Source organism: Embiotoca jacksoni, unplaced genomic scaffold, assembly GCF_022577435.1.
Source record: "Embiotoca jacksoni isolate LCO1_2020_lvr unplaced genomic scaffold, fEmbJac1.0.p SCAF_31, whole genome shotgun sequence".
Classification (NCBI taxonomy): Eukaryota; Metazoa; Chordata; class Actinopteri; family Embiotocidae; genus Embiotoca; species Embiotoca jacksoni.
Genome location: NW_027185383.1, coordinates 2,810,370 through 2,834,401, shown reverse-complemented (window position 1 = coordinate 2,834,401; position 24,032 = coordinate 2,810,370). Strand labels below are relative to the sequence as shown.

Sequence of the window (24,032 nt, the reverse complement as noted above, 5' to 3'; positions counted from 1 at the left end):
GGAATAAGACAGAGGACAAGAGACGAGTGACAGAGGGAAGGGAAGACGGGAGAGGGAGAACAAAGTCAAACGGAAGATTTAGAAGAGTCTTTGTTCTTTCAACTCTGCAGTTGTGCTGTTTGGCAGGAATGTCCAAAGCTGCGTTTGTCAACAGACAAATGTGATGTATGATCTTGATTTAGAATGCACAAAATCAAAAAGAAGCTCAAGCTGCCAAGGACAGCGGGGCACTCAACACACACTCCAGCCCCACGCAGTCCACACACACACACACACACACACACACACACACACACACACACACACACACACACACACACACACACACACACACACACACACACACATCGAGCTGCAGCCACCCACTCATATAGGGGAGCATATATGCATCACCTGCGTTCAGAAACAAAATGTTCTTCGTTTCAGTCAGTTACAGCGCAGGCAGGGAGAATCCCCACCTCTGTGATTTGTAGTCTCACCCTGTAGTAATGTACTGTAGTGTGAGCACGCACATGCTTTCTCAGTCGAGCATGTATGCCTATGGGTCGGCCCCTTTGAGGGGAGATGTATTATGTATTGCCAGTCTAGCATGCAGGTTAGTTAATTAATTTGTGCTAAGTGTGAAGTGAATTTAAAAGGGAAATTGTATAGAAATTAGAATTTCAAAAAAGGCCTGATGGAGCTGTGTGTCACAGGACACAGGAAGGTTACACTTGTAGCCTGTACACTTGTTTGTTTGTGGCTGTGTGAGTGTGTATGCATGTACAAGGCTACAGCTAATAATTATATTCAATGTCAATTTGTTTAATATGTTTTGATAAATGGATGAATATCTGTTAAAGCTCAGAATATAGATATTTAAATTGCCTATTTTGTTCAAACATCAGCAGGGTTAAGCGATGTCCAGCAAACAGGCATATAATGATGTTTATGTAGGACCATTGCACTGGATGACAACATTAGCAGCATGGGGAGGAGGATGTGGGGCGGTTGGTGCCCTGACCTTTTTTACATTTTACAGAATCCTGTATGATTCGGCCGATCGCAACTGAACTGTTCAGAAAGTTGGAGACATTTACTTGGAAACAGAACTGGAGGCTTTAAAGAATCTGTTGACTTAATAAAAACTACAAAATAACAACATTTCTGACACATCAGTCAAGCTTCCGCCCCCTCACAGTTCATTCACTGCAGCGCAGAACCTAACCCTCTCAAATCCCATGAAATAATGAAATGATCTGAGCCTACACGGACATGATCAGGTCAAGCCAGACGGTTCAGGTTGTAAATTACAAACTGGAGTATTCACACATTTGCAAATGTGAAATATGTCATGAATTTGTAATTCATTAAAATGAGGCTGCCGTAAGCAAGGGTGTCTCATTTTGTTAAGTTACTTTGACGTTTCGCTTTTCTGGATGTGTTCACGTGTTTATTTTTAGTAGTTTATTTACACGTTGTAAGAGTTAATTTGCACATAAAGCGGGGATGTGGCACCTGATCACAAGTGGGCTGTAGAGACGCATGTATCTGCTTAACCACACTGATTTCCTCAGGGTGATTTTAGACTGATTTACGAGACAAAATATGCTCCAAGACTACAGATCACAATGCCAAGCTCCCATTGTGATGACTGTTAGCTGTGGGCAATGAGCCCAACCTTAAACAACAGTCTAAAATGAAAATTATTTAATTTATAAAGATTAAGGAAATTAACCAATCCAGAGGAAATGGCACCAGAGAATTTTGCTTGATAAATCAATTACATTTTTAAGTAATCAAAGTTCGTATTAATTAATTAATTAATTAATTAAAAATACTTGCTTTGAATCAGTCACTTGCAAAATTAGTGCAATCACTTTATTTCATTATCTTTTGATTATAGGTTCTAAAGTTCATTGCAGCAGAAGTTATTTTTTGTTTTCGATTGAAAGTCAAGAACTTCTGCCAACTAGACCTCAGGAAAAATTCTGAATCATGAGGCAATGTCATGTTCACCCACCACAGCCACTCCCAATATCGTAATGTGCAAAGGTTTTAGGGCTATTTATATTCTTATGCATCATATACCATCCATACCATCAGTGAGGTATCGGATTGCTCCATATAAACGCCTCTTTCAGAATACATATTTTTATAAATAATTTATAAGAAACTAACACTTTAGGGCACGACTTTTAAAATGCATCCTAACTTCACTTTTGTACAGGACCGTGTGTATACATTAATCAGCTCTCCGCAGTGTGAACAGTGAGGAGTGTAAAAGACTGAGAGCATGAAACGGACCAGAACAGTGTTGGAAATACAACACAAGATTGACTTCTTCAACCGGTTCAGTTCGCAGTGCACAATGCTAATCAGTGTTTGCAATGGTTTTTTTTTTCATGCTATTCATTTGTATTCCCTACTGTCTTACTCTCCACTACCTCTGCTCTGGCCTTGTTAAAGTAGAGCTAAGCTAGCAGTTCAAACAGCTCTAAATCACAGAGATCCAGAGGTAAATTAAGTCTGTGGTACTGCTGTCAGTTTCAGGTAAGAAAGGTGTTTGGGATTGTGCAAATTACTGCAAGCACTTAAATCTAGTTCAGACCAAAGATCTGCAGCGAGATGATTTGAAACTTGCACCTACTCAAAATTCTTCAGTGAAACCTGCCAGTTTACACCAAACAACAAGATGAGACGGTTTAACATCTCCACAGAAACACTCTCTGTACTTCCATTTTTCTGTCGGCATTTCAGCCTTTTTTGTTCTCTGGATGTAATTTGTAGCATCATAAAAAATAAACGAAGAGTTATTGTGATTTATTTGCAACTTGCAAACAGGAGGGTTGAGTATTTGGAGCTGCTCATGGGTGCTTCAACAGACTACCCCAAGGGGGCTTATGCAAATGTTCGCCGCGAACTGACAGGAGATCTCTGCTGTTTTGTCAGTTTCTCGTGTCTCTTTCCTCATCAGTTCTGTCGTTTAGATGAGTTGGTGTGTTCTCTGAAAAGCGGAATCACGACGAACTATCGAGACAGCATTTCACCTGCAGAACGGCTGATGAACAGCTGACTTTTCTACGAGCTGATTGGCTGTTAAAAGCGGTGACGTACTTTCAGTTCTAAAATTGCCCACTGCTGACTTGACAAGAGTTTTGACCCTTAACTCGGCTTTAGTATTGCTTGTATATTTTGTTGGTTGTTAAATGCAGCAAAAATACACTTTCAGTGAAACCATTTTAAATATGGTTCATTGGTTTAAAACTAGTAAATTTGGTCAACCAGGATTTGAACCTCTAACCTTTGTTGGGAGACATTTGTGACATCTGTAACGGCAGTCTCACATGTCCACTCTTTAATATGTGGGGCGCAAGTTCCACGAGTCAACAGAAGCACTTGTGTGTGAAAACATTGGGCGAGGAGATTTTTCACAAGACAGAAAAACCCAACTTAATAGATAAATAGAAGAATGGTCGGGCGCCTTGTGATAAGTGCTTCCTGTTAGGGGCGTGTGAGGGAGAAGACTGAGTGTGTGTGTGTGTGTTGTGGTCGCACACACACACTCGGGAGAGGAGGAGAGAGAGGGGGGGGGTAGGTGGGTGGGTCGGGCAGCAGGTGATGGAGTTGGTAGCGAAGGAGGGGGAGCGCGGTGATGGAGTGCTGGATGGTGGGAGGGCGGGGGGTGATGAGTGTGTGCTCACAGTGTAAGTGACACCTCTCCTCCTCAGACAGATTGTCTCTCTCTCTCGCTGTAATGGGGAGCCGGTTAGAGCACCTTTTCCCTCCATCTACCCCGCCTCCCCTTTCCTACACACACACACTCTGTCACCATCTCCACCTCGCTGTCCTCCGTGACAATTCTTCTTGTTTATTTTTTCTGCAGAGATATTCCACAAATTGCCTGCATTTCAATGTCTTTCAATTCGCCCTTTTCTCTGCATAATTTTTAATCAGTCTGCCACCTTTTTCTAAAACTGCTGATTTTCTGTAAAGCAGTTCATGCCAGTTTACACCTCAGAAAGAGAGAAGAAGCGAACGATGAATAGAAAAAGAGAGATCAGTGAGGAGGATATCAATATTCTCTCCTCTGGTGGGATCCTCAGAAAGATTTTTTTTCCTCTTTGAATCTGAAAGCGAAATATTCTGCATAGCCAGGGAGCCCATTTATCCTCGGTCCAATGTTTTTCTCTGTGCCAATCACACTGTGATGATTCATGAGCATACTTACCTTAAGGACACACATTCAGAAAATCTGAGGGCACACAGGTTCAAAACAACCACTTGTAGTTGCGCTCACAAGCCCACACACACAGCCATTAATACCTCAAACAGGTATTTTGAACCAGACCCAAAATATGTTGCTTTTTCTGAAATTGAATCAACAGCAGGTGTATGTGAGGGCTCGTGTGTGTGACACTGGATGTATGTGGTTGTTTGCGTGTGTCCGTGCCCTCGCTAACAATATGGCAAACCAGATCAGAGGCCATCTCTTCGCTTCAGAGGCGCTGCGCTGGCGGGAGACCGGCACGCAATCACACGGACACCTCAGACAAATAGGCTTCATAAGTTCTCTGTAACAAACAATCACTGGGGCCCGCGCCTCTATCCCAAATGAAATCTCTTGCACCTGTGTAGATGTAAGGATACAAAGGAATTTTTAATGCTTCTTGTAGCCAGGTACGGGTCTCCATGGTGATAGTAGAGTTGCCATGGCTATGGTGTTGTAAACAAGAGGAGTGTTTTTATGAAAAACAGTAGAATGGTTTTGTTTTCACTTTCATCATAGCACAATCTATTGTTTATGGAAATGATCTGTCAACATCACCGTTATACAGTGCAACAGAAACTTTGCACTGCTGGTGAAGGTGAACTCCGGCTCCATATTGTATGTTTACTAAAACTAGTTTCACGGCCACGTTCCATGCGTTATAAACCTACTCCTACCATCTTTGCAACATTACACAAAACACGCTGCCTGCCAGCTGCCCACAGACACAGTCCCCAGTGTTTTTGCCAAACAATGCTAGACCCTTCATGAAAAGTACCCGGTGTAGAACATGCTTACATCTGTGCTGCATGTAGATAGCAATGCTAATCTCATAACTCCCACGAATGCAGCAGCACCATTCATGTTCCTGGCAGTAAACTCTACAGCTATAGATCCTCTAGCCTTAGCATGTAAAGAATACCCAAGCATCAAGTCCAAGCAATGGCAAACCAACATCAGAACATCTAGCTACTTCAATGCCAGATATCTGAAGAGTCCTTTCAACTGTTTGAGCATCAGGAATCTCATTGGCAATGGTGTAACATCAACACCTCATGAATGTCTTTTCCCACTTCACACAAAACCCACCATCTAAGAATCAACCCACAAAAAGCCTCAAAGTGTCACTTCAAAACTCCAAACGTCACAAGATGCAAGTTAACCATGATGCTATTTACTCCAAATTATTCTCGAGCTGATTTTTGGATAGGATCATTCTCTAGCCTGAGCCTGTCTCTGTTGGAATAATTCATTATTTTCAATTTTTCAGCTTTTGATATGTAATTTAGCAGTCCTCTGTAGAAAATTTAGTGTGAATGAGACTAAATGAAAGCTCAAAAACAGACTATTGGATCTGATGTTTGTAACAGTGATATTTGCATAATCTCCAGCTGTTAAAGTATCACCATTGCTCATTTCACAGTGTGAAAAAACCTAAACCTTGCATGATTATATACTTCTGCCTTAAACCTTTTCCACCCTATCATAATTCTACCAACTCCCTCCTCTGTCCTCACCAGGCGGTAGACTACGAGAGTCGGAGCTCCTATTCCTTCTCTGTGGAGGTCCTTAACCCCATAGTGGACCCTCGCTTCCTACGTCGAGGCCCCTTTAAAGACCGGGCTTCAATCAGAGTAGCAGTCTTGGATGCCGATGAGCCGCCAAGGTTCTCCCGGGCCCGATACCACATGGACGTATCCGAGAACTGTCCGCCAGCCTGCACCGTGGGACGGGTCAGCGCCGTAGACCCTGATACTGGTCTGACCAATAATATCAGGTACAGTATACGGCTTCTGTCCTCATAGCATTTCAGCAATCTACGAGGGTCCATCGAAAAAGTTCGGAGACTCTTCCTGTTGCACGTGAATAGAGCACAGTGAGTAACTTTGCCAAGTTTTATTGCTTGAGCAACATCAGCACCTGTGCTACATAACTTTTTGTGTCCATCAGTACTTATGTGATTTCACCATGGACTTGAGCAGAAAATGCACATAAAATTTTGTGTCAAACTCTGGAAATCAACAACGGAGACCCTTGAAATGCTGCAGAAAGCCAGCAATGAAGCCATGAGCGTATGAAGGTTTTTGGAGTGGCGCGAAGAGGGCACAGTCAGGGAGTGAGGGGTCAGGGAGTGAAGGGTCAGGGAGTGAGGGGTCGGGGAGTGAGGGGTCGGGGAGTGAAGGGTCGGGGAGTGAGGGGTCAGGGAGTGAAGGGTCAGGGAGTGAGGGGTCAGGGCGTGAAGGGTCAGGGAGTGAGGGGTCAGGGAGTGAGGGGTCAGGCAGTGAAGGGTCAGGGAGTGAGGGGTCAGGGAGTGAGGGGTCGGGGAGTGAGGGGTCGGGGAGTGAAGGGTCAGGGAGTGAGGGGTCAGGGAGTGAGGGGTCAGGGAGTGAAGGGTCAGGGCGTGAGGGGTCAGGGAGTGAGGGGTTGGGGAGTGAAGGGTCAGGGGTCAGGGAGTGAGGGGTCAGGGAATGAAGGGTCAGGGAGTGAGGGGTCAGGGAGTGAGGGGTCAGGGAGTGAAGGGTCAGGGAGTGAGGGGTCAGGGAGTGAGGGGTCAGGGAGTGAAGGGTCAGGGAGTGAGGGGTCAGGGAGTGAGGGGTCAGGGAGTGAAGGGTCAGGGAGTGAGGGGTCAGGAAGTGAGGGGTCGGGGAGTGAAGGGTCGGGGAGTGAGGGGTCGGGGAGTGAAGGGTCAGGGAGTGAGGGGTCAGGGGTCAGGGAGTGAGGGGTCAGGGAGTGAGGGGTCGGGGAGTGAAGGGTCAGGGAGTGAGGGGTCGGGGAGTGAGGGGTCGGGGAGTGAAGGGTCAGGGAGTGCACCCAAGTGGGTTTTCTGTGACATTAGAGGGGTTGTGCACCGGGACTTCCTCCCCCAGGGTCAGACTGTCAACACCAAGTTCAACGTTCTGAGGCTTCTGAGGGAAAACATTCAGGCCAAACAACCTGAAGTGTGGCGAAATGGCACTTGGGTTCGTCAACATGACAATGCGTAAGTTTCACTGACAACAACACACTTGTCATTCCCCACCATCTCTACTCACCGGGTTTGGCCTCCTGAAACTTTTTTCTGTTCCCCAAAAATGTTAACACAAAATTTGATGTGGGCTCTCTGCTCAAGTTTCAGTTCCACGGTAAAATTGCAAATGTGTACGTACCAGTCCTCAAAAAACATGGGTGTATGTTGAAAACTTTGAATACTTACTCACGAAAGTTATTTCTTCCCCAACCTCTGTGCACATTATGGTGGAGCACTCCGTTTGTGCACAGCAGGGGCAGTCTTCTGACTTTTTGATTGCACCTCGTGTTTAGACCTCCCATAAGTCGAACTCATAAAATGTGGGTGGATCTGGTCTGCTATTCACTGTGTCGCTTATTGAGGATTGTAGAAATTCTAGGTTGGCTACCTTTGTACAGATTCAATGAACTCCCTAGCTAATTTCTGAAAGTCAGATTAGCTGTTTCCTTCTGTTTCCAGTCTTTATGTTAAGATAAATTAACTGGCTGGTAGCTGCAGTTTAACATTTAAAGTCTGATTTACTAAGATCAGAAATAGAGGGTACTAAATTGCGTGTTTATTCCAAAGGTTTGCACATTTATTTTTCACCCGTATTGCGGGAGATTTACTAAGAGGAATTGCGTCTTTGATATCAGGTGCAAATCGCTGTAGTTAAATGAGGTGTTTGTGTGTTAAAGTGATTCCAGCCATGAAAAACACAGAATGACCACAAAAAGAAATCTGATCCAATTGAAATTAATAAATACAAATATAACAAGAACAAAATGCTATATGGGAGATTATCAGAGATTAAGTCAATGCCGTGGGAAAAACAAAAAGATCTATAGATGAAATTATAAATACCCAGATGGCAAGATATTAGGCGGAAAAGAAACGGCTTATGATAAAACTTCAAGGAAGGACGGTGGATGAGATCCTCCAACGAACACTGATCAGCAGGTCCAGATCTTTCTGTGACGAGCAGATAAATTAGTTTCATTCAGTGCCTCGCGATTGCTCGTGAACCTTATGAAGCTACCTCTGAATTCTGCGGGACACATTCAGCACCTGTGACAACACACCTGAATAACGGGACTGGGTCGGATATCCAAGCAGAGATACGCTGGAATGACCAGCTTGGACATATTTTTGCAGGTGATGTGAAGTTTGCATGTGATTTTACACACGTAGACCTTTAGTAAATCAGGCCCACAGTGTACAGATGTGAGAGTGGCATCAATCTTCTCATCTAACTTGCAAATGAGCCTATTTTCCCAAATGATGCTTCAAGTATTTACTGTTTATGAAGTCATACCAATGCTGCTTCATCTCCTGGAATGTTAATGCTAAATGACAAGTTAAGCATTTAATGGTGCTAAGAGTCATATTTCTTCATTTATTTAACATTTTAGAGGATTTCATTTGGTTAGTTTTATTTTTTTGTCGGGCACAAACAGTTTTAATCAGGGGATATACAATCTTTTTTGGATTGAAATTCAAACTCTTCAGCTAATAGAAACAAGACACAACAGAAAGAGCTAACCAAATAAATATAAGCCAACCAAATGCCCACACAGTGTTCCCTTGAGCCAGACAGTAACCACAGACGCTTGTAGGTTTCCTGCCTTCTCTCTCAGTTTGCTGTAGGTTTTGTCTCAAATAGACTGAGGAGCGAGGCAAGTGATTTGCCTGTAACAACCACAGAAAGCCATGTCCCAATTAAAAGCAAAAGTGCTCAAAGTGAGCGTGTGGGGAGGGATGATGGTTGGTATTTTCATAGAGATATTTAGATAATCGGTAGCACTTCAAAAGAGTTCCTATCAGCTGCGATAATCTCGCTATATTAATTCTTTGGCCATTTGAATGCTGACTTCCTTATCGCTCCCTCACACACTTGCCCTATCTGCCTCTTTCACTCTGCACCCCGCTGCCATCCCTTCTTGCTTCTTCCCCCTTACTCTGTCTTACTTCTCTCCATTCCCTCCTCACCTTCCTCCTCTCCCCCTCCTTTCACTTCCTCAGGTTCTCCATTGATCCTCAGTCAGACCCAGAGGCTCTATTCCGTATCACCCCGGACACAGGCCTCATCACCACAGCTATGGAGCTGGACCGGGAGCGCGAGCACTGGCACAACATTACAATCATCGCCACCCAGAGAGGTCAGAGGTCCCTCTTTTCGCACCACATAACACCTCGACGTCATTAGGGCTTGCTTATTGGATTATTTCTTTCATAAAACCAACACTTTCCCACCTCTGACACATGCACCCACTGATGAGTAAGAGGTTTTAGGGAGTTGCAAGGTCTCTGCAAAACACGGTCACCAGTGTGTGATGCAGTTCTCTAAGCAGCTTACCTCTCTAGTCATCAAGCCATGACGGGAATGCTGTTGAATGCCAGCACCACAAACAGTTTGTTACAGCGTGCCTGAGAATCAATTGATCTATATTGTGTGAGTTATCTGATGCAGCAGCAGCAGATCCGTTCTCATAAGGATTCGACTGGAAACGTCCAAATAAAGCAACAAATCGATGACGAGCATTGCTTTACGGGAACATCGTGAGGAAAAGGAGAATGGTAAACACCTTTTATTTTCCAAGTAAGGATAACAAGTCACAACAAACACTGAGGCACTTCACAGGTTTCATTTCATTCAGGATAGACAGCTGAAGTAAACGTTACAGAAGACAGGAGCATCAAAAGGTTTATTTAGTAGCTGTTCTGGAGTTTTTATCATTGTTAATTTCAGGTGCTGTCTAAAGGTCAATAAACTGGAGGTCTATGTTGGTTTTGTTTTGTTTACTGAATTTGTTGGTTATTCGAAAATATTTTAAAAACACCACATTACCCACAAGTTATTTTGTAATTATTATGAACAAAAATGCCTGATTTAACAGGCATTTAAAAAAAGCATCCTATTATAATAATCTTACGGCACATCCCAGAAATAGATGGAAATATTTTGGCACTCTTCTAAACTTAAAGAACCAAGGGCTCAAAGTTACAAAAAAAGTCTACAGTGCAATCTGTAACTAGGGAATGTAAACACATACTGTACATTTAGACTTGCGCAGGGAAGTGATATGATTGGTCTCCTATTCCTGACAATAAAACCCCACTTACCATAAGCCCTGTCACTTTCTGTTTTTACATTTTACCTGTTACACTGTCATGAGGTTTGTTTTGATGGTGAAGGGAGAGGTTGACGAGTCTTTCTGACTGTAAATGAGGACTTATTTTTGTGAAAGTACATTTTGTTTTGGAAAGGCTTAGTTTGTGCTACAGTGCCTTCAGCAGAGCTTCTTTTCAGTACCTTTATGGTGGCAAAATCACGGGACTTAAACTCCAAAAGATATTGCAGATATTGGTATAAGTTGCATATATTATAGCAATCACAAGAATATGATTTCCAGGGAATGACCTACTTTTACAATGTCCTTCAGCTAAGATAACTACTGGTTGACAAGGAAATCCTTGGCTGTTCATTCAAATGCAAATAACTTATATATAAGCCTATGTGACCTCCTTTTAGCTTTGCAACTTGTGACTATGAAATATGACAGTGAGCAACATGGCTTTCAGATGAAAAGATGGAAACACTAAAGGTGTTTTAGCATTGGATCTCAAGGCAAAAGGCTGCTGTTTTCATTCCATTTGCTATTAAAAATTAAGTGTTAACCCAAATAGTGATGACCAGTTTGTTGTGCCTAACCGAAATAAAACCGTTCCAAGCTTGTTGCCAGATCAAAAAATAGTCATACGAGTCATCTTAATCGTCACTGCATTTTTGAAAGCGCTGGCAAATTATGTCTTCCAGCTGATGCTCGATCAGAAAAGACTCAAACATACTTGGGTTATTTTGGAAGGCAGTGACAAACCAACTGTGTTCTTGTTCAGTGTGGGCTATCTATTAAAATAAACAGCAGCCTCCTGTTAAAGCCGGGCTAAGCTCCAATAGCATTTGTTGGCAGGTGACAGGTCATTAAAGCCCTAAGAAAAACACAATCCCAGTGGTTTGTGTAAGAGTATTGTTGGATAATGTCATCCAGTGTCTGCTGTGCATGAGGAAGAGGAGTTGTTTCCTTGCCAAGTATGTCTCTGGACAAAGTTAATCTTTACTTAAAATCTGCTCAGGGCTGTTTGTGGCAGCAGTGTGTTGGTAGGACTGCAGCACAGTGAGTGGCTGTCTTGAATAATGAGCTCTATCTAATAAACAGACTGTTGGCGGCTGTGTTGACATAAAGCACAGTAGGAGCCCTGCCATGGCTACAGGCAGGCCAGCTCACCCGGTGGCATTACAGCAAGAGCTCATTTTCAGCTTTTCAGCGATGGGACCAGTAGCTGTCACCCATGACACGGTGATACTGCTGTAGGTTTGAAAACATGGTGTGTGTGTGTGTGTGTGTGTGTGTGTGTGTGTGTGTGTGTGTGTGTGTGTGTGTGTGTGTGTGTGTGTGTGGTGGGGGGGAGGGGGGGGTCCACTCCACTGTGTTGCAGGGTTGCCTGCCTGGATAGAGGATGAGTACTGCTGAGCCTGGGTTGTGTCAGAGCAGCCTTTAAAAATGTGAATATTCAGACTGCTCCGAGTATGACTTCATGCATTTCAAGTGTGCTGTGAGAACTTCATGTTCAAGTGTGTGTGTGTGTGTGTGTGTGTGTGTGTGTGTGTGTGTGTGTGTGTGTGTGTGTGTGTGTGTGTGTGTGTGTGTGTGTGTCCAAGTGAATGGGGTGTGGGAGAACCTATGCCAATCCATTTAAACTGCACCCTTGTGTGTAACTGCATGCAGATTGACTGCTTTCAACATCCCTCCTCTGCTTCTTCTCTCTCTTTCTTAAAAAAAGCACACACACACACTTGACACTGTGAGATGCTTCTGCTAAGAATGGAACAGTTTGATGTGGAGAAAATCTGACTGCTATGGAAGCATCAGTTGTACTCCAGCTGGGAGCTTGTGAACTGTAACACAAGCCAAATGAAACCAGATGTACTACTGTTTGTGTAGCCAATTGAGTGCTCGCTAATGTGATCGGAGAGTTGTTGGAGTTTTTGGACGAAGACTGAAATGCTTGATCGTGCCTGTGAGGACAATTGCATGAAATTAATGGAGTGCAAACGTGCACCCCTGTGGGTGTATTGTACACACTGGAGTTTTATTTCCATGTGTGTGTGCATCTTTGAAGAATATATTATAATAATCTTCTCTCGGGTTCTTTCAGACAATCCCAGCCAGGTTTCCAGAGTCGTGGTTGCGATAGAGACCTTAGACCTGAACGACAACGCACCCGAGCTGGACAGGCAGTACACAACGGCCTTGTGCGACTCCTCCTCCATCGGGCAGGTCAGTATCTATTTGTGGTAATAAAAAAATGGTATTCCAAAACTCCACTTTAAAGCCTCTATTTTTAAACATGGATACTTTCCTTAGTATCATTGCAATTATTTTGTAGGTATAAAACATTTGTATGAATAAAAAGAGACAACCCCAGTGCCAATGAGTGCATACTGCTTGCCCTTTTCTGCTCTGGGATCACTAAACATACTTTGACACGTAGCAGGTTCTGCTTTTATTTCCACGCCTAACCAAGTCCCTGGAACTACATCTTGGCACTGCTCAGTTCTCAGGTTGTCAGTAGCACTTAAGACTCTACTTAGTCATAGAAGATGTGAGGAGAACTCGAGTCTAAACAGGGGCATTCGTGGCACATTATTGAGTGTAGGTCACCTGGGTTTTGGAAGGACCCAGAAAAAGCAGGATTATAGACCTGCAGCTCGGGGTTATAGTGTGAGTAAAACACAAGCCAGTGAGCAGCTGGGTTGATTTAAAACAGGTGTGTTGGTTCTGTCAGAAGCACATGATGAAAATGACTGGAAACCACGACTGAAGTGCTTTCTGTGTTGACACACCATTATTACCAAAGCATCACAGGTTTCTTAAATTCAGGTTACAGGATACCAAGTTCCTCCACTGAAAAATTGTTGATGCTTTTGGACCGTTCATGTTGGTATCCCGAGGTTGGATCCGCTGTCACACACATTACACATTGTGGGTTCATTCTGGGTTTTTTTTTTGTTACATGAGTGGCGTTACTCTTGGGATGGTTAAAGACATAATCATCGGGTTTAAAATTTTAATTTGACTAATACTTTGGTTTATGACCAAATACCTGAAACCTCTTCAATGGAGGTTTATTAAAAATTAAAGTGTAAAAAAAGTATGCTAAACTAATGGCATACAAGGTAAACATTATATCTGCATAACACCAGCATGTTAGCATACTGACTTTAGCACTTGGGTATAAAGCTAATGTGTGCAATGCTCCCAATAGTCCACTAGAGGGCGCAGTGTTGGTGTCACATTTTGCCTCACCCAGGAGTAATAACACCAAACACCAAAACCAGGTGGTTAGGAAAAGATCATGATTTGTGTTCAAATAAATATTTTAACGCAAGTAACGTTAAGTAGGTTAAATAAGTAACTGTAACTGTAGACTGTAACTTTTGAATTCGAACGGGTCATTACAGTTCGAATGTTGATTACGTCCAAACAGATGTTCAAATTTTTAATAAAAAGTCACAGCCCCAACGCACACTTTATCACTCTGTCACTCGGGGAACGAGAACAGGCTGGTCATACACGCCGGCAGTTTGCACGCTCAGATGAGGCAAAATGTGACCCCGACCCGGGATCCTCTAGTGGACTGACAAGTGGTGTACAGTGCTTATACAATTTATCTAGTCTATTCATACGGTTCAACCTCGTATTCGTTATGCTCTGTACATACTTTTGATTGCCGTGTACAAACCATGTATTGTGTAAGTTCTATTATGGACAAAACAATAACTATTAATAATACATCTGGTTGAATGCAAACGTTATGTTTTATGTTCATGCACAAGAGTCATGCTGTGACATTCATTCATTTTCAAACAGCCCTGGCTCCCACAAAGTACTTGAAAACAGATTTCATTCAAATAAGAACGCTCATCATACAACACCAAGCTTATTTAAGTACAGGAGCATATAGAGTGCAGTAGAAGAAGTGGCTATGAATTCAGACATGGCAGCGTGCAGCAACAGTCCATTCACCATGAAGGCAGGTGAATCCTCCATGGCCTGTTATCATAATGTAGCAGCTATTCACATTGTAATTAAACTCGAGCCCCCTCTCAGGCTGCCTCCCTCCTCCCCGCCATCATTCATGCTTTATTTGTGTTCTTGTCTATTTTTCTGCATCATGCTTTTTCTTACTTGATCTTATCTGAATTATAGAAAACATCTCTTTGCTCCTCAATCTCTCCTTAGAAACCATCCTTTGCTCTCTCTCTCTCCTCCCTCTTGTCTTTGCCCCCTTCTCCTCCATCGTCAGTATTCCATGCCGGCTCCGTGACTATAATTTGGTGTCTTGGCCCATCTGTTGTTTTTTCATTGGTGTCGTCATTGCTCTGCTTGTGTCTTTGTTGTTTCACCACTAAATCTGTGATTCCATGGCAGCGACGTTGATTTGTTTCCACCTGTGCTGTTCGTGTTTGAGCCTGCGCTATTTGAGCGAGCGGGAGACAGTTAGAGAAGTGAAAGATTATGATGTTTCGCGTTGGGGTTTGTGTGTGCAGGTCTGTGTATGACAAGTCATTAGGCAAAACACTTTTGAATGCTCCCACAGTAACTGATAACATAATGCGACGTACACAGCAAATCTTATCAAGGCCCGGAGACACCGACTAACTCGGAGAGCGCCCTTCATCCCTGCACTTGGTCTTTGCAACGAGTGTTCGGAAGCATTCCTGAAAGAACGTCTTGCATAACAACGACCAAGAGTTTTTCATTAAAAAAAAAGAATTACTCATCAGCTACAGGAGATTTCTTTCAGATTAATTTGGTTACGACTGCCAAAGTAGAATCGTGTAGACGCTATAACTAAATTGCACCGCACTGTATTTTTTGGGGGGATAATTCTCATCAGCTGCGGTTATTTATTTGGGGTGAGTATCAGACACGGATCGCTTGTGTCTCTGTACTAATTGTTCGGCTTGTTTTGATTCCTGCCGACGTCGGCTAATGGTTTGTAGCTAAGAGCATCTCTGTGTAAGTGTTTTTCCCCATTCCCCTTTTTTTTTCCCTTCTTCTTTTTTACTCTCCTCACACACTCATTCACACCCTCTCTTCCTCTGCTCTGCTCTATCTCTGTGTTTCAGGTGGTGCAGGTGTTGCGGGCGATTGATAGAGATGAGGGAGGGAATGACAGCGCTGTGTATTTCAGCATCCCTCCAGAGTCCAGCGCTGCCCTCAACTTCAGCGTCAGGGACAGTGGTGGTAGGCACTCAATCTTTCCCTCGCTCTGTCTTTCTCTTAATTCTCTTTTTTCTGTCTTCCCTCGGCAGACACGACATTTTTTTCCCCCCACTTTTTTAAGGCTCTTAATCCCACGCATTTCTTTTCCCGCCTTTCTCTTTTCATTTTTGTCTTTTCTCCTATTCTCTGTTTCGCTCTGCCTTCCTCTCAAACCCTCGGCCTCTCTCTAACTCCCCCTTCTCGTTTTCTGTCTCTGCCTTTCTCTTCCACCATTCATCTCCCAACTCATGGCGGCCCCATTGTTTTGCTTTGTTATCCTCCTCTTTTGTTCGGCCCTCTTGTTTGCCTCCCCGTATCCTCTACATCCATCTTCTCCTCCCTACAACCACAAACACTTACTGTCTCCACTGAAAAGCTTTTGAAGAAATCAGGGCTGCTTCATTTAATTCACTTCAAGTGAATTGAATTTAGCTACTTAGTATTTGTTTCTAACTACATTCTCTATTTGTACCATTTTCTTTCTGTTCTTCCTTCGCGCGCACACACACACACACACACTTATTCTAGAAACAGTTTTAGTATGTATAACCATAGACATACGTAAATAAAACATACTGTACTTTTGTGCAAATGTTGACTGTGTAAGCGATGCACTTATTTGTAACTAAATTTAAATCCTACAGTAGAAGTTAGGGCTTATGTTTGCTTAGTAAAACTAAAGATCAGCTAATATTTCTCCATCCACCAAAAATATGTACTGGGCAGAAATTAGGGTCACATTAAGTTTCTTTGATCATATTCACAATTTTATACACAACAAAAGAACTAGTTCACAAATCATTTTTACAACTGTATGTTAAACAGTCTTTCACACTAAAACACATGATTGTATCCTTCAGGCCCAATAAATACGCTGACTAAAACATTGGCAAACCTGAAGTTTATGAATATTCTGAAACTTGCAGCCTTTACTGCACACCACAGCCCCGATTTCATCAGCCAGCATTCTTTTCTCATCATTTTTTTTACCACCAGCAACTGCCGACAGCGTGAGGAATAGTGTGATGTTTTGTATGTGCCACATATTGGCAGCCGAGGGCAGTAATGCAAATCGAAACATTACACCACCAGAGGTAAAAACTCTACGGAATATTTCTCTCGGTGTGAAAGTTGAATTCATGTTAAATGATGAGAGAAATGTCAGTTGGGGTGTCTGATAAAATACTGTGAAAAGTTAGCTGTGTTTTTAGATTTCATTTTGGTTACCACTAAGCCTGTATCCAACTCAGAATTTGTATGACGACTATTTGTTTGTTAGACTATCTGTCTGTCAGAAAACAACAGCATGCTCCTCTTTTATCTTTGGATTGTGGAGGGTCTCTCGCCTGCGGTGAAGGCTTTGCCCTCTGCCTTCCCGTGGCTTCTGTGCGGGTCTCTCAAGGCACACGAATCTGCCACTGACCGAACCTTTCTTTGCTTTTCAATGTTGCCCCAAAAACATTCTCTAGTCTGGGCCTCGCTTCCAACCTTAAGACCCCGTGTTCCCTCCCAACTCCACCTTAGAGATGCACTCGTGGCGGCCTGCCTGGAGGGCTGACAAACTTGACGTGGCCAGTGCTGGGTCCCTTTAATCTCAGCGCTGTGTGCCGGCTTCAGCCTGGTTGCTCTACATGCACCAAAATATATTTGTATTTTCAACAGCTAGTCACTAAACATATTATCCTGCCCAGCAGCTAATGTGCAGTGAGGTTTTCAGAGCTTTCCTGGCGACAACAGCAGCCTGGTGTGACTGAAAATGAGGTTGATGAGAAAGGCGAGTGTGAGCTAAAAGGTAAAGTCGTAGGTCATAAGATCAAAACAGTATGCTAAAAGAGGCTAAAGCACTCCATAGAGCTGACTGGAACTGCAGAGTAAGGTGACAAATCTCATCAGTACAAGGGTCACCTTTCATATCATACATAGTATTTTAAAGTATTGTTAATATAAAGGTTTATGGATGATATTTATAAATTACAATTACAGTCTTCTCATTGGCTGTGTACATATTCTTGGCTGTTTGGTAGCTGAACTGAAACAGCCTGCTGTTGATATTTGTGTCCAATCTGACATCTATTGTCTGATAGCATTATCACATTAGACAGCATGATATGTAAGTCACTGACATGTGAGACATGTGAAATCAAAGGCCTCTTTGATGTGTCATCCAACAGTAGAACAAAGAAACAATAAGATCATGTTCTTTTCCCATATGGACAGCTTGTCTGACAAAAGTATGCTATTTGCTTTGTTAAAAAAAAAGATAATGATTTGATCTGATTTGGATCACAGTAGATTTTCGGGATAATCATGTTTGTCACGTTTGTACAACTTTGCGGGACTGTTTGTGCCAAAGAAATATTTTCCAGACAATGTGTACGTGCCCTCTTATCAGTGGCCTTGTACATTTAATTTGGGAGAAATCGAAAAGAATTTCCCAAACAGATGTTCCGCAGTTTGTTTTTCCAAAAGTGAGAGGAGGCAGACCGAAAGAGGCCATTACCATGTTTGTTGTTGCTGCTCTCTGTCTTTCCAAATCATTGCATGTGAGCATTCATTATTGATAAACATCACGACTTAAAAGCTCAAAGGGTTGTGAGGCTTCTGATCTGTTCCATTCATGGACACGTACAAACGTATTGTAAAAGTCTCTGCTTTTGGATGCACAGTCTCTGTTCTGCACACACTGCCTGGTGATATTAACCGGGACAAATGTGAGCCGACAGGTGTGAGAGTCTCTCTATTGGACGGCTCTCCGGTACAGATGGATATAATGGTAGTACATTACTCAAGCAACATTTTGGATAATAGTTTTAAATGTGAAAGTAGATCAGACTTTGAGTATGTTTTGTAGGCCGGTGGGAGCCATAAATCATGAAGCGTGGCGGCACCAGAGGGGGAGGCGACTTTCTCCCTTATTTCAGACACTCTAGTAGATTCATCCTATTAGCTCAAATTAGTGTCATTGTTATTCTTGTGTGAAACACTGCAGCTTCGGTGGTTCTCGTATATTAAGAGGTGTTAAATAATACAGTCAAAATAACAGAGGAGGCTGGATTTAGAGAGGTTAGATATTTTTGCCTTCTTAGTTCCTTTGTGGTATAAATCGGTCTCGAGCTGACTGGAATCGCAAATGCAAACATGAGCACTGGGATTTGGGGCCACCATTTCCGAAATGTAACTTCCTGATAGTCTGGTGTTACCGTACCCAATTCACTTTCAGAGTAGATAAGGTCTGGCCATTGGGGATTTTTTTTCCACTTCATTTTGAAACTACAGGAGCATCCTTTAACCAATCAGCATGGACCACCATATGAAATTAAACTCACCAAGCTGTAAGCAACACATGCTGCACTCCAATGTGAGCAGAGTGCAACTGTATGTCAGTTAAAGACCACTACTGGCTTAATTGTAGGCAGTGTTCTTGCTCCGGGCTTCAATTCCTCAACATTTGCGAGCTTTGCTACAACTGTTCACGTAGCTTCATCTTGCTCTACCACTGCAGTGTTTCCCCGACCATTTTCTTGGAGGGCGGGGGTCCTGTTGGCCCTCTGAAAGAGACAAACTATGAACATACTCAGAACTGCAGTTAAGTCCAGTAACTACTATTTATTTACTGAGTTCCTGTGCAGCCGTTTCTTGACTGTAAAAAAAAAAAAAAGCACCTTAAAAGCTTAAAGTTAAACTGTCAATGGTTAAGCTTCCACTGAAAGTAGTAAGGATGCTAATGTTGAGGAGGGGGCTGTCTGCCAAAGGGAAACATTGCACTGCCACCATTGTTCGAACTAAATTTCATAACAGACTATCTGCCTGCCTGCACAACTCCTCCACCCCCACAAGTCACTGATTGGTCGGCCCTTCATGACAACAGGGTTTTCTTTTGGACGACATGTATCACAGCAGGTGGAGTCAAGCAAACGACTTGCTGCTTTTACAGCACAGAAAAAAAATGGAAACATTTCACAAAGCTGTTAACAGTGGATCAATTACAAGTGTCTTCCTCTCCGTCTGTCTTCCTCCAGGCCCTACAGCCAGCCTGGTGCTGCTGTCCCAGCTCCAGCCACCGTCCCGCTCCCCATCCTCCACCCTGACGCTCTACGTGCCGCTGGTCCTGAGGGACGGGACGTCGGGCCTCACCAGCACGGGGACGGTCACCGTGTCCGTTTGCCCCTGCCTGCGAGGAGGGGCACGGGCTGGGGAGAAAGAGAAGGACAAACAGATGGAGGGCGAGTGGGACTGGGAGAGAGAAGCGGTGTGTCTCCCTCAGCAGTCCACGCTGCCTTCCCCTGGGCTCAGTACCGCCGCCCTGCTGGCTATCCTGGCTTGTGTTGCTACACTATTGGGTAAATACTTAAATGCATAGGTTTTTTAGAGATAAAGTCTGGGCTCACCTTCAGATAGTGGCACAACAGTGTCAGTAAAAGCGCATAATATGAATTTTTTTTTTTGTTGCTTTAAAGACCCTACCTTATATAACTTACAACATGGCTTTACTACAGCACTTAGTATCATGTTTACAGTGAAGTTATATCATTAAGATGTATTGCCGAAAATGAGTTTAATACTAATCTACACATAAAAAGTTGAATAAATATTGTTTACGGCTGTTTACCTGCCACTACATCCGTGGATGCTTAATCTGCATATGAAAATAGTCAAAGCGGCAGCGTAAATATTTCTCTTCAGTCACAGCTGCTCAATAGCAGGGTTTACTTTTCCTGAATTTTAGTCCAGTTATTTCCTCTGTCAAGGTCAGCGCTAATCGCAGCTAAAATAACAATTCTGAGTGATTACCCAGGCCCTCCGGTTTTTGATAGCAGCATAATAAAATGTCACTGCCACCTTTAGAGAAACTCAAACGCTCAATTGGATAATGTCTAGGTGTTGAGAAAAGGCTTTGGCGCATGGCCAGCATCATTGTCATTTCTATTCAGTCTGTTGGATCGCTACTCATGCCTTGTTGATAGAGGCATTATCATTCTGGAAGGGACCAGCTCAATCAAGAAGGGAATGCAACATGCCGTGAAGGTGATCATGCGCTGTGGCTGTTGGCGGAGTTAAGAATTCAGTTTTCTAAGTGACAAGGGCATGAAAGGTAATACACACATATTTACAGCATTTGCCTCAAATTTGTGGCTTTTAAATAGAACTACAGTGTTGTTCCAGTATAATTGTGGGTTTTTCTTTTCTATAAAAGGTCCAAACTAATCCCGTAGAGTACAATGGAGCTTTCCATAAAAATGCCAAATGTTCTTACAGAATCTTTGACAATCACTCTATCAGGAGCCCATCTGCTTATTAAAATGGGGGCTTGGCATACGTACGGTTGATATCAAGCCACTTGGTAACCACTCATGCCTTGTGAATAAAGGCTCCCTTTAAGAGAGTAATACATGCACATCATGGCATGAAGGTGATCCCTCAAACTGTTATGAAAGGTTAGAGCTTTTCCACTCCTCTCAGGGATCATTGGATTACTTCCATGGAAATCAAATAATGCAACCTCAAACAATATTAATGCTGCAGATTTACTTACGGCAGCAGCTTAACCATCTATGATACAGCTAAATAGAGACACAGGCACAAATGCATATCCAATGGTATCGTAATTTACTATTCGTTACTTCCCTCCCCCAAAGCAGTGATTGCCAAATCAGAGTCTAGCAGCCGTAACTAAGAAGCACACCAGGTCTGCTGAGGTTTGGATTAGTTTGGATGAGCTAGATAGTTTCCTACAATGTTAACATGGGCTGAGTGTACAAATTGTGAGAGTCTTAATTTATCAAGTAGGCTGAAATAATACACTCAAATATTCTACAACAGAGAATAAAGTAGTGTCCATATCATGGGCACTGCTCACAATCCCACAGAGTTAGACTAGCCTGGACCTCCCTCCCAGCCTCCTGCACTCCTCCAGTTTAATATAAAACACAATTTTATACAATATACACTGCTCAAAAAAATAAAGGGAACGCTTAAACAACACATCCTAGATCTCGATGGATGAAATATTCCAGTTGAAAATCTTCATTCATTACATAGTGGAATGTGTTGAGAACAAAATAACATAAGAATGATCAATGGAAATCAAAATCATTATCCCATGGAGGTCTGGATTCAGAATCATACTCAAAATAAAAGTGGAAAAATCAGATCACAGGCTGATCCAACTTCTGTGGAAATTCCTCAAGACAAGTTAAAATGAGTCTCAGTAGTGTGTGTGTCCTCCACGTGTCTGTATCACTCCCTACAACGCCTGGGCATGCTCCTGATGAGACCACGGATGTTCTCCTGAGGGATCTCCTCCCAGACCTGGATCAAAGCATCAGTCAACTCCTGGACAGTCTGTGGTGGACGTGGCGTCGGTGGACGGAACGAGACACGATGTCCCAGATGTGCTGGATTGGATTCAGGTCTGGAGGACGGGCAGGCCGGTCCGTAGCATCGATGCCTTCATCATGCAGGAACTGATGACACAGTCCAGCCACATGAGGCCGAGCATTGTCCTGCATCAGAAGGAACCCAGGACCCACTGCACCAGCATATGGTCTTCAATGGGTCTGAGGATCTCATCCTGGTACCTAATGACAGTCAGGGTACCTCTGGCTAGCACATGGAGGGCTGTGCGGCCCTCCAAAGAAATGCCTCCCCAGACCGTCGCTGACCCACCGCCAAACCGGTCACGCTGGAGGATGTTGCAGGCAGCAGAACGTTCTCCACGGCGTCTCCAGACTCTGTCACGTCTGTCACATGTGCTCAGTGTGAGCCTGCTCTCATCCGTGAAGAGCACAGGGTCGTCCTGCACGGTGTTTTTTGAGCAGTGTATATAGTGTGGGGTCCCTGTTCCATCTCTATCAGTTTGGGGGTCCTTGGCCTGAAAAACGTTGAAGACCCCTGCCATACAGCATATTAACTATATCCAAAAATACCATTTCCTCACTAATTAAAATTTGTGTCAATTAGTGCACGGCTCGAGCAGACCACTTCCATGTTTCTATGTGGTTTAAATCACAGGTGTCCAGTTGTAAAACAGCTACCATAGCTTGGTTCCTTGCCTCTAGCTCTCCACTTTGGGAATGTGGAATAAGAGTCATGGAGTCATGGGAGACTAGGGCATCCATTTGGCTGGCTGCAGCTCAAAGTCCATTACAGAGCGGAGGCTTGCAGCCTGCTGATATGATATACCCAGCCCTCTAACCCAGGGCCTCTTTTGTATTCATTTTATCTCTGTGTTTCACCTCTTTGTCTGCTTGAAATTTCCTCCCTGCTCACACTCTCTTCTTCCTCCTTCCCTTTATTTCCCTTGAGATTTCTGCCCCCTTCCTCCCGTGTTCATAATTTTTCCAATTTCTCTGCCATGCCTCAATATCTTTTATTCCTGTTGCCATCCCCTCTGCAGCGGTGAGTGCCCTATCGTTGTCGCTGCGCCGGCAGAAGCGCGACTCCCTGTCGCCCCTGGAGGAGGACGACGTACGTGAGAACATCATCACGTATGACGACGAGGGCGGCGGCGAGGCCGACACGGCTGCCTTTGACATCGCCGCGCTCCAGAGCGCTCCGCACAGCTCCCGCTCACGTGGCTATCGCACGCTGGACAGCAGGAACGTGTGAGTAGAAGGAGGGGGGGGGGGGGGTGTGGAAGAGTTTGTTTACATGTGGCGATGCATGTGCAAAGGTTGTTGTTAAATTACATCAAACCTCACAAAACATGACCTCTTCATAAAATGAAGACAGGAAGGAAACACATTTACCCCTTTTCGAAGGAAAAGTTTTCATCGCCTTCCAGCACTTAACCGACCCACTTAAGTAGCTGATCGAGCGGTTACTCCTGGGTCATAAGCAGTCACCGATCAAAATGCTGAGATAGAAGGCTATCAAGCTTAGCAGTCCTGGGAGACCACTTTGTTGTGCTCATTTTGTTAAAGCTCATTTATGTTCTTGCTACATCAGTTGTTTGCACCCACTTTGATGTTTCTGTGAAACATTGTTATTGCCTTTGGACTAATAATTAGCTCCTGAATTCATGCAAGCCATATGGAGAGGCCATAAACAAGTACAAAGGCTGCCTTTAGTTTATCAAAAATTGCTTCTCGCAATTTATGGAGGTGGACACAACAGCATGAAAAACACTCAAAATCTAATGCAATCCATTGCAATATCCCCGCAATAATACTACCTTGGTGAAACTTTTAATGTCTCATTTTTGTTGACACTGCGTCATGGGGGAGTTTATAGTTCAATCTAATGTTCACTTTGAAGCTAAAACTTTTTGCTTCTTGGATTGAGCTTGGGAACTTTGAGCTGGCATTACAAAGGTTTATAACTTGGTCCTTTTTTTCTAGGAGTAAAGTAAGGATATCTTGATCCTCGCTCTTTTTCCCCTTTTAAAACTGTCTCCCAAATGAATGGAAGTCAGTCATGAAAACACAGGGGTACCCCTTTCATTTATGTCCCCCAGGTGGATACATTA

At 43.5% G+C, this 24,032-nt stretch overlaps 1 protein-coding gene across 3 annotated transcripts in view; it reads left to right on the top strand.

The window, feature by feature from the left end:
* LOC138207424 (uncharacterized) overlaps positions 1-24,032 on the top strand; it is a 153,756-nt gene that overhangs the window by 120,717 nt on the left and 9,007 nt on the right. For all 3 annotated transcript variants that reach the window (XM_069164632.1, XM_069164633.1, XM_069164635.1), the window contains 6 exons: positions 5,770-6,026; positions 9,258-9,394; positions 12,453-12,574; positions 15,430-15,547; positions 19,585-19,905; positions 22,962-23,169. In XM_069164632.1, the coding sequence (XP_069020733.1) occupies positions 5,770-6,026; positions 9,258-9,394; positions 12,453-12,574; positions 15,430-15,547; positions 19,585-19,905; positions 22,962-23,169 (1,163 nt within the window). The remainder of the gene's footprint in view (positions 1-5,769; positions 6,027-9,257; positions 9,395-12,452; positions 12,575-15,429; positions 15,548-19,584; positions 19,906-22,961; positions 23,170-24,032) is intronic.